We start from the raw sequence: 11,100 nt of genomic DNA, 5'->3' as shown, positions 1-11,100 counted from the left end.
CTTTTAGAGCTAATTGATATTAAAATCAATATTAAAATTTTAATATAAATATTTTTTTGTAAAGACAATTTCCCAACAGACCAGAAGACAAGAAGTCTTACGCAGACATAAATCAGCAGACTGCAGGAACAGTGATTCTGGGAATTGCAGAAGGGTTTGTCCAACTAACGGTTTGTAAAGTTCGTGAAGGACAAACTACTGTATTTCAGAAGGTTAATGCACTAAAATCCGCACAGCCTCACCACCCCAAGTATTTCCAAGAATCCCTTTTGGAGGCATACTAAGAATGCAAGGAGGGTGGCAACTGACAGACAAGTGCAAGGGATTTCTACCTTCAAAACTAGCTTGCCAACCCCAGCCACTGTCTAATGGGCTGTTAGCAAACTTTGTCATTAAGTTCATTTTCACATAACGACAGGTGCTGATGTTACAATGTGATGAACGTGTATAAAGGCTATAATTAAATAGTAACAATGTCGCTTTCAAAAAATTCAAGTTGCAAAAAAAGAACTATTGAAAGTGAGTGCTGTGTTTTCAAGAAAAATGGGAAATTGCTTATTTTTGTTGTGAAATAGAAGGTAAAATTACATGTTTGATTTGTGGGCAAAATATAAGTGTTCCAAAGGAGTACAATGTAAGGCGGCATTATGAAACCCATCGTGAAAAATACGACCAGTATAAAGAAAAGTCAAGGGAAGATAAATTACGGGATTTTAAGGCTGCAATCGTCAAGCAACAGTCTTTGTTTACGAACGTGAAACGAGACAATGAAGCCACTGTTAAAGCAAGCTATGTAATTGCAGAACTTATAGCAAAGAATTCTAAATGTTTTAGCGAAAGTGAATTTGTAAATGAGTGTCTTGTAAAAACCGCAGAAATTGTTATGTCCCGATAAGGTTCAAATTTTCAAAAACATTTCCTTGTCACGAAACACTGTTGCCGAAAGAGATGATGATATTGCGACTAATTTAAGTGAACAGTTGTTGGCAAAAGTTAAAAGTTTCACGGCATTTTCTATTGCAGTTGATGAAAGTGCAGATGTTAGTGGTGTGGCACAATTAGCTATGTTTATCTGGGCCTGTGATACTGACTTAATTATACCTGAGGAGTTACTAGACATAATTTCTCTTAAAAATACAACAACTGGTGAGGATATCTTTAACAAAGTGTATGGGTTCTTAGAAAAGTACAATCTTCCGTTATCGAAACTTGTGTGTGTAGCAACGGATGGGGTTCCTTCTATGACGGGGAAACAGAACGGATTTGTTGCTAAGTTAATGGCCAAGCAGAAAGAAGTCTGTCCTAGTTGTAAGTTTCACCATACTCACTGCATCATTCACCAAGAAGTTCTGTGCTCAAAAATCATAAAAATGAATCATGTGTTGCAATTTGTGAAGAAAGTAGTAAATTTTATTCGATCTCGGGGACTGAATCAACATCAGTTTTCTTCTTTACTTAGCGTCACTGGATGTGAATTTGAGAGTCTACCATTCTATGCAGAAGTTCGCTGGCTTTCATGTTATAGTGTTTTAAAGCGCTTTTGGCTTCTTTGAGAAGAAATTAAGATTTTTTTGGAAATGAAAGGCGAATCACCCAACAAACTTTGTGACGATAATTGGGTTCAGGATTTGGCCTTTATGGTGGACATTACCAGGCATTTAAATGACTTAAATTTAAAGCTACAAGGGAAAAGACAGCTTGTAGTTTCATTGTATGAGTGTGTTAAGGCTTTTAAATTAAAGCTCAAACTTTGGGAAGGACAGATGAAAAATGGCAACTTAATTCATTTTCCTACCTGCCAGGATTTCAAAAAGTCCCACAGTAATTCTGATTTTACCAGTTATGTTTCCCAAATAAAGGACTTAATTAATGACTTTGAAAATAGGTTTAAAGATTTCAAATCGTGCGAGAACGATTTCTCTTTGTTTACTGCTCCATTCCCATTCGATGTTCAGAAGACAGATAGTAACATTCGAATGGAACTAATTGAAATGCAGTGTGATTCAATACTGAAAGACAAATATAATGAAATTGGTATCCCTCAATTTTTTTCTTATTCGCCAAGCCAGTACTCTAAAATGCGCCAGTTCGCTGCGAGAATACTGGCCATGTTTGGTTCCACCTACCTCTGTGAACAGTTATTTTCACTTGTGAAGGCAACCAAAACCATGCACAGACCAAGACTCACAGCAGAACAATTGTCTTCCATCCTAAAAATACAATCTTCACAGAGTCAATTAGCTGACATTAACTCTCTTGTATCCCGGAAAAGACGCCAGTTCTCAAGTACAAACCAGTAATGTAAGTAGTTTAATAAATGTTCATTTGGTTATGTAGCAATTTTTATTGTTTATGTAGTTTTTCATCAATCACCACCATTCGAATATTTCAGGAAAAACACACTGACTGACTACACTGAATAAATAACAAACCGAATAAACATGCGACGTAATAGACAAAAAAACACTGAACTGGTAATTTAATTCATTCATGAATAATATTATTAACGATATTAAAGTGAAACAATATAGTTGTTGGTTTTTTGTCTTCCAAGTTAACAGTTTATGAAGTTCGACACATGTAATTTTGATCTTATTATTTCGATGTTTTGCTATTTGTAACATAATTTCTTGTGTAATCTCTCTTTTTACATATTGAAAAGTTGTTTGATACTTGTCAAAAATGGCATTATCTTGCTTTTTAAAACTACAAGATATGTGACTTCAGGTAATTATATTGAAATTATTCCTAAATAATAAATAGAATTAAATTTCCTTGTATCAAAATCTAATGTATATTTCTATTTTGAAGTGCGACCCTGGACTATATTTATAGGGCTGAGGTGGCCCTCTGTACAAGTTGAGTTTGACATGGCTGCTTTAGAATATACCATTAAAATGTCAAAGAAAAAACCAGACAGGAATAAAACTGAATGGGGCACACCTATGTTGCTGATAGCCTAAGTATCTTAAAGAGAATCAATGAAGCTTCAAGAGATGCTAGTAAGAAGGCTGGTCTAGAAGAAAATACAGAAAAGACTAAGTATATATCAATGGTCTTTAACCAGAATGCAGAGCGAAATCATAACCTAAAGATAGCTCACTGATCCGTCAAAAAAGATGGCAAGTTCACACATGTGGTAGCACACAGCAACAAATTCAGACTAAGATTAATGAAGAAACTGAAGGCAGATCAAATTTGAGGAATTCAGTTCTGACCATTTTGTCTCCTCTCCTGCTATCTAAAACCATAAAGATTAAAATATACGGAACTTCAACTTTGTCTGCACATGGTTTTGTAGAGATCTGAAACTTGGTCTCTCACATTAAAGGAAGAAGAAAGGCTGATGGTGTTTGAGGGAAGGTTGCTGAGAACATTTGGACCTAAGAGGGATGTTATAATAGGAAGCTGGATAAAACTGCACAACAAGGACCTTAATAACTTTTACTCCTCATCACATATTACTGAAATGGTCAGCTCAAGAAGAATAAGATGGGTAAGGCATGTAGTATGCATGACAGCAGCATGGATACACAGGTTTGGTATGAGAAACCTGATACAAAGAGACTAGGAAAGCCCAGATGTAGATGGATCAATATTATAAAAATGGTTCTTAAATAAATATGATGGGGAGGTGTTGACTGGATTCATTTGGTACAGGATAGTGACAAGAGGTGGGCTCTGAACACAACAGTGACGGCAGTGACAGTGACAACAGCTCTTTATCACATTCCTTACATTTTGCTCTTGATTAATTCAAAGTAAAAGTTCAGTGTCTGCTGGAGGCATCCCTTCTGCACTATCGTCATTTAGTATATGCTTGGCGACACACGGGGCACTTCCGTTCCGTCTGAAAGAAATAATGAAGCCTGTCTCAATTTGATGCATATCAACAGTCATACACTAAAACCATGCTAGCAAGAGGTGATGTCCATGGCTGCACCACTCAAGCTGTAAACAATAAAAGAAATCACATTTTAAGATTAATCAGAACAGATCATGTCTTTCTTGCATGTTGCAGTACAATGTCACTTAGTTACAAGCTTCATAACTTACAAAACATTATTTCTTTATTGCTAGTGGGGTGGGACTAAGTCCCTTGTACTGCGGCCACTTCTGGCCTACTGTACCAGCCCCAGATGATAGGTGAGGGTGATTGTGGAGCAATTGGTGGAATGGAGATTGGCAGGGGAAACCGAAGTACTTGGAGAAAACCTGACCCTGTGCCACTTTGTACACCACAAATCCCACTTGACCAGACCCGGGATCGAACCCAGGCCACCGCGGTGGGAAGCTGGCGACTAACTGCTTGAGCTATGGTGCAGCCTACAAAACACAGTACAATATGGTTTAACATTTTTTTTATTCTTAAGAAGTATGTTTCTCATTTTACTATGCCCCAACTTTGTTGTGTAGTGGGTGTGGTGGTCAGGAACAGGATTTTATGAAGAATATTTGATTTTAGAAGACAGAAGTCAAGCTGGGGTGGCTCGACAGGCTACAGGTTGGATGACCAGGGTGTGATTCCTGGCAGAGGAAAGAGATTTTTCTCTATGCCACAGAATGCAGACCAGCTCTGATGCCCACCCAGCTTCCTATCCAATGGGTACCACAGGCATTATGTCACCATGGTGTGAAGCTATCATTCAGCTCCATCTACTTTTGATGTCAAGAATTGTGGAATTATACTCCCACTCCCCATATATCTCCATGGCATGGAGCTTAATTGATTAAGCACATGGACAACTTTACCATTCCACTTTACCTTCTGAAGACAGGAAGTGGCAGGAAGAGACTGAAAATTATTTAATAAGGAGCTTAACAATTTGTACTCTTCACCAACCATTATTATTATAATAATAAAATCCGAGGTGATGTGAAGGATGGGGAATGGAGCAAAGAAAAGAGATGAGAAATGTCTACAAAATTCTGATCAGAAAATGTTACAACCAAATTGGTGAACTAGATAGATACAGACAGGACACTAAAACAGATCATAAAGAATAGATGCAAGGTTGTGGACTCGATCCATTTTGCTAAAATTAAAGCCTAGTAACAGGCTCCTGAGTTTGGGTTTCATAACAAGTTGGAATTTTTTTTGACTACGTGAGCGACTACAAGCTTCTCAAGAAGGGCTTGGCCTCATGGAGTTAGTGTCCTACACTGCACATTCCTGGGCGGTCACAGTTCATGGGAACCATGTATTAGTCGCTGTCATATCTACTTTATCAGTTGCAGTTATAATGACTCCAGCAACACCCTTAATTGAGGTTTACTGGTCTACTTACAGCATGCAATGAAACTTGAAATTTACAATCCTGAATTTTACATTTTTTTGCAAATTTAAGTATTTTTTGCATGGTCCCAGCAAAATGTCAATAGCAATAATGTTAAACTTCAACAGATTTTACGTTTCTGCAACCTGGAGGGCAAGGTCCCTATATTTACATTCTGTATGAATAGGGTGGCCTGATTATACCCCCAGGCACTGGGTTCCATTTCATTGCTTCCCATGATGTGCAGGGCTACGGTGGAGGTACTCAACCCTGCCTCCACATGGGAGTAAGCTGGATATATTGTCTGCAATCCACCTAATAGCAGAACCTGATTTGTTAAGCGTAGCTTCTTGACTGAAAATGTCAGCAGCAATGATAAGAGTGCACTGACACTCACTGAAGATGAAGAGGATGAACGGCACTGTTTACAACCTCTTGGAGTGCAGTCTGAGGACTATCCAACATGCGACAGTACTCTGAAGGACTGTGGAGTCGTGAGTATCGACCAGGTGTTACAACTAACCTTGACCAGGCCAGAAGAAGAACCAGAAGACGAAAAGGAAGTTGCAGAACATAAAGCAACATTTTTGGATTCACTGAACGACTGGAATCAGCCAGAAAGTACAGATGTCAATCTGATAACAAGAACAATATTATTGTGATGTGCAAAAGAGTTGAAGATGAATTATAAAAACTGAGAGCTCAAGGGGGGGGGGAGATTGACTGGTTCAAGAAATAGCATAACTAAGCACGTATCGTATTTACCAGTAATTCTAGGCAAATGCTGGGATAGTGCCTTGAAACAGGTCATTACCATTTCCTTCCACATCCTTTCCATTCACCAGTTATAAGCACCATCTCACCTTACTGATGTTACAGAGCAGTTGATGAAGTATTGTAAAACAGACAAAGAACCATATTTACATTTACATTATATTTAAACTTATATATTTTAAATTATTTTCCGAAGTTACAGTATGGAGAAGACTGAAGTTTTCTTTATGTTGTTACCTTCACATTTCCCTGATTTTACACTTTCCTCAATTTTACATTTGTTTTAGGCAGTCTCTTAAAAAAGTGTAAAATTGAGGTTTCACTTTATTTCTTACATGCCCCTCTCAGAATTAATTGTGTCTGTTTAAAGTACAGGACCCTTTACTGTCCTAGTATGCAGAGTGCAATAAACAACAACTTGTACATCATAAAGAGGAACTTCATTGATGCCTAAAACATGGATTTCCTTACTTCAGTATCTGTTTGTTTTGAGAGTTCAAGAATCTATTTAAATAAAACTAAACCTTGTCTGAGGGACTGAAAACCTCAAATCAAAGTCACAAGAATGAACTGACTGAGGATAATAGTTACAGAAATAATTTGGTCATGTGGCTGAAAAGTATGCTCAACTATGGTTTCATTAAGGCTGGAGTTTCAGTACTTCACACATTCTTGTGACAACACATGTATATTAGCTTGCATGTTGGCCTTGTAGCAATGCTCCTGACTTGTTTTTGGGAGGTGTTTGGTTCAAATCTCGGGCAGACACCTGCTATTCAGAGGTTTTCTGGTTTTCCTCTGTCACTCGAGTAACATGCCAGGATGGTTACTCAATTAGATCATGACCACTTCATTTCAAATCACCCTACTACTTCACACTATAGTCTAGACATTGAGTGTCATCAAATAAATCACCACCATGAACGTGTTTTTCTGCATTTACTCCTCAATCAACCTACTACCTTGTAGCCTGTATTCTTCAACATGGTGTAATTCATGCAAAAAGTGGTGGCATACCCTGGGAATCATTATTGTTATTTTGGGTGGAGACAAAAACATGGACGATCCGACTTGTTCAAACAGTGTGCAGACATCCTTGGCTTAAGACTACGAAGGATCTTAGGAATATAAATAAATTATATTCTGTGGTTTAATTTCACTACAATAATTTGACATTCACTACAATAATTTGTCATTCACTTCATTGTTAAAAAATGGAATATTTCGTAAATCTGATGCAGTCTCTTGTATCCATGTTTTTCGCTTGCAGTCCTTGCACAACTAAGACCTCTGTTTTGTCCTGTCAGCTTACACAATAAGACTTACGTTATATTTTTCCCCTTCATTCATACAAGCATTATGGTACTGATGTCCACAAGGCAGAACTCTGAGCTCTTCAAAAGGTGACAAGCAAATTGGGCATCTTCCATCATCATTGTACACGTTTTTGGGTCTGTGACAAGACAGCCAAATTATTTTAGACTTTGACTATACAGTGTTAATATATTAGAAAATACTCTGTATAGTAACATAAATCTCGTTGAAATTTAAATGGAGCATATATTAAAAACAAACATTGTAAAAATATGCCTGACCTCAAATAACTTGAAATTTTCTGGAAACAGTTACACTTATGTAAAGATATCCGACTTAACAGAATAAGCATATGCACTATGCGATACTGTTATCTAGACATGTCTGTGAAAAAGATTGCCTACAAAAAGCAGACTGTAAAAAATACCTAACCTCTCCATCATGAAACAGGAAAAGGCAGAAACTTAACTGTGGAATAGTAACGTACTTGGAATGCGAATGTTTCACTTCCTCCTTCTTGTTCCAAATGTGGTAGCCAAATGCACCAATTGCTGCTCCAATAACACTACAGATAATTCCTGCTGTTATACCACTTCCTCCCCCTGACTTCTGCTTTTCTTCTCGTTCCATTACCTTCCAAACTCAATAACCGCTCAATGACGTTCACTTACTTCACTGACGACGCTGACGACTATCAGCCACGTCCGCTACGATAAGCTAAGATGGCTACGATAATAACAAAAACATCAGCCAATGGCAATTTAATATTACTGTAAAGAAAGCAGTCTTCTGGGATTTGGCACCGTGTATATGTGGTGTTAACCGACGTTTCGGAGGAACGTATCGCCTCCATCTTCAGGGTAGAAGAAAAAGTATAAGAAATCTGCAACACGGTCTTGTCGCTTGCAGATTTCTTATACTTTTTCTTCTACCCTGAAGATGGAGGCGATACGTTCCTCCGAAACGTCGGTTAACACCACATATACACGGTGCCAAATCCCAGAAGACTGCTTTCTTCATAGTCACCGCCGTGAAAGCCTCAAATCTTACATAATATTACTGTAGATTTTATGGGCTCGCAACACAGCTACCATGACGTCACGAAGGCATTAATACTGTCATCTATATTCAGGTGCAAGTCCAACGTTCCACAATGGTCGCCACTAGTGGCGAGAGTACGAGTTAGGCTAGGAACACACAGCGACATCGGTCGTACGGAAAAATGTCGTACGATTCTTTTGCCGTACGACCTCCTTTTCACACTAGAGCGACCAAATACATTTATTTACTCTCCGACTGTCGTACGGTAGATATCGCATGTCGTCACGTACGAAAGCTAAGACTACACTTTATATTCTACTACCTGATGCGACATGAACCGTACGGACGTCGGACGTGTGTGTGTTCCTAGCCTATGCTATCATAACACTAGCCTATGTGTACTCCCCTCACCCCTTCGAACCATTACTTCAAAGAATAACTGTAAACAATTTTCCCATGCTGATCTCCTATACTGCAGAGGTTCTTATTTCGTTTTCCATTTTACTGAGTTCAATATCTCTTCACCCATGTCCATCAGGAGATAGTTTCTCACCAGTGACTGTAAAGTATTAACATTTTATTCATTACATCAATCCAACACCTCCTTACTTACATATGAAAGCTACAGAGAGTATATGTAAGATTTGAAGTTTTCACGGAGGTGACTTTAAGAATGCCGTCTTCTGGGATGTGGCGCCGTGTATATATTGTGTGAATAGACGTTTCGGGGGAACATATCGGCCCCATCTTCAGAGAAGAAAAATCCACGAGCGAGGAACCAGCTAGGTCGGCCATGAACCTGCTTGCAGCTCCGCATGTATCCAATTCGCGGTAGTTACAAACTCATGCCTAGAATAATCATGGCATAAGCTATATCGAATTGCATTCAAATTCGTTGTGATTTATCTGGAAAATATTTCATTTGGGTCTACTCTTTATCTTAATCGATAAGAAAGATAAGCTTTATCTTGCTCACGTATACATGTGTGGTACGTTAGAATTTAGCAGTCAGTTAGCCCATGGCTAAGTACGAGTAAGTGTTTTTCGATTTGAAGTTAGTTTCTTCAAAGAAATATAAGCTTAACCCATATTTTAAAGAAAAACGGATACCTTGCATCATGACTTCTGCAGCTGATGTTTTACTGTGCTCTGTAGTCCTCTTACTGGTTGCTACATGTGAAGCAGAAGGTATGTGGAAGAGAATCACAAATGGATAATGAGTAACAGGTAAAATAGTCATAAAATGTACGCTGGATGGGACAGTGCAGCTATCATCTGTATTTACTGGCTTGAAATTAAACTATATTGAGATATTAAAACAGGGATATTTAGTCAATAAATTCATCAATTACAATACTAATACTTGTTAACAACAGTTATAAAGAGACCCGAAAGATGGCAGCCATCAACGGCAGTACAAAGTATCCATGCTTCAGTTGGCATTGCAGTCTGCAACCCTTACCGAAAATCGCCACCTCTTTAGCTAGTAGTACCCCTTATTTTAAGGGGCCGTGTTAGCGCAGTCGGTATAGCTACTGGCTATGGGCTGGACGACCGAGAGGTCGGAGTTCGAGTCCCATTCAGGTAAAGAAGTTTATCTTCTCCACGTCGTCCGGATCGGTTCTGGGGCCCACCCACCTTCCTACGGTACGGGGGGCTCTTTCCCCGCGGGTAAACTGGCAAGGGCATGAAGCTGGCGGCTCAGCTCCGACTAGTGCCGAGGTGAAGAAAATGTGGATCTATACATACACTCCCCATAAGCCTTCAAAATATAGTGCTTAATTAGGTAAGCACAGGGACAACTTTACCTTACCTTACTGCTTATTTTACGTAGGTAAGTCAGTATTCGCCGGTCAGGGTAGCCGAGCGGTCTAAGGCATGTACTGTTTTTGCTCGCTTGGAAACCGGGATCGTGGGTTCGGATCCCACTCAGGGCATGGATGTTTAGTTTGTGTGTGCGCGTTTTTCTGTGTTTGTATACAGGTAGAGGCCTTGCGACGAGCTGATCACCCGCCCAAGAGTCCTACCGAATGTGTAAGATTTAGAAATACCGAAGTGAACGGAGAAGTTCATGGAGGTAGTAGGTTTAGGCCCACTGGGGCTGTATTGCCAAGGAAAAAAAAAGTCAGTATTCATTATTAGAGGGAGTGGGTTTCCCCATGCACCGCGACCAGTTGTTGATCTATTGTGCGTTGGTAAGTCAGTAAGTAAGTTACAAATGGATATAGAACTTTAACAAATAAGAGTACTGATTTGAAAAGTGCGTTTATTTCGCAAAATAATCTCCCTGTACATTGAGGCACTTGTCCCATCGTTTCACAAGCCCCTGAAAATCAGAAGCATAATTTTTTGGGGGTGCTGTCAGAACCAGGCGGTGACTTCCCTTTCTACAGCTTCATCGTCGGGAAAATGTTCAGCCGAAAGATGTTTAAGAGGGCCAAACAAAGGGAAGTCGCTCGGAGAAAGGTCGGGGCTATACGGAGGATGCTCGAGGACTACCCACACCGTCTTATTTGTCTTGGGGCACGCGGTAGCGTAGAGGTGCTACGCTACAAGCCCGAAGGTCGCGGGTTCATACCCTGATTAGGTCATTAGATTTTTTTCAGTTGACATAATCCTTCCAGCCTCATTAGACCCCGGGGTTTACTCAGCCTCTAACAGAAATGAGTACTGGGAATTAAATAAATAATTTTCC

The 11,100-nt window shown here is 39.3% G+C and overlaps 2 protein-coding genes across 4 annotated transcripts in view; one reads left to right on the top strand and one right to left on the bottom strand.

The window, feature by feature from the left end:
* Positions 1–3,703: 3,703 nt before the first annotated feature.
* On the bottom strand, positions 3,704–8,172 carry LOC111873667 (RING finger protein 44). The gene is made up of 3 exons (XM_023868582.2): positions 7,852–8,172; positions 7,377–7,503; positions 3,704–3,850 (listed from the first exon to the last, which is right to left on the bottom strand). The coding sequence occupies exons 1-3, from the start codon at positions 7,992–7,994 to the stop codon at positions 3,806–3,808; spliced, it is 315 nt and encodes a 104-aa protein (XP_023724350.1). The 5' UTR covers positions 7,995–8,172; the 3' UTR covers positions 3,704–3,805.
* Positions 8,173–9,298: 1,126 nt separating this feature from the next.
* Positions 9,299–11,100, top strand: part of LOC111873642 (multiple epidermal growth factor-like domains protein 10) — a 35,586-nt gene continuing 33,784 nt past the window's right edge. Inside the window, exon 1 of one of the 3 annotated variants that reach the window (XM_033755184.1) lies at positions 9,299–9,593. In XM_033755184.1, coding sequence (XP_033611075.1) covers positions 9,524–9,593 — 70 coding nt within the window. In that variant the 5' untranslated portion in view covers positions 9,299–9,523. The remainder of the gene's footprint in view (positions 9,594–11,100) is intronic. The other 2 variants (XM_033755188.1, XM_023868553.2) reach the window with 2 other exon arrangements.

The sequence above is a fragment of the Cryptotermes secundus genome, unplaced genomic scaffold (assembly GCF_002891405.2).
Source record: "Cryptotermes secundus unplaced genomic scaffold, Csec_1.0 scaffold3495, whole genome shotgun sequence".
NCBI classification, from domain to species: Eukaryota; Metazoa; Arthropoda; class Insecta; order Blattodea; family Kalotermitidae; genus Cryptotermes; species Cryptotermes secundus.
This window is presented reverse-complemented; position numbering and strand designations above follow the sequence as displayed.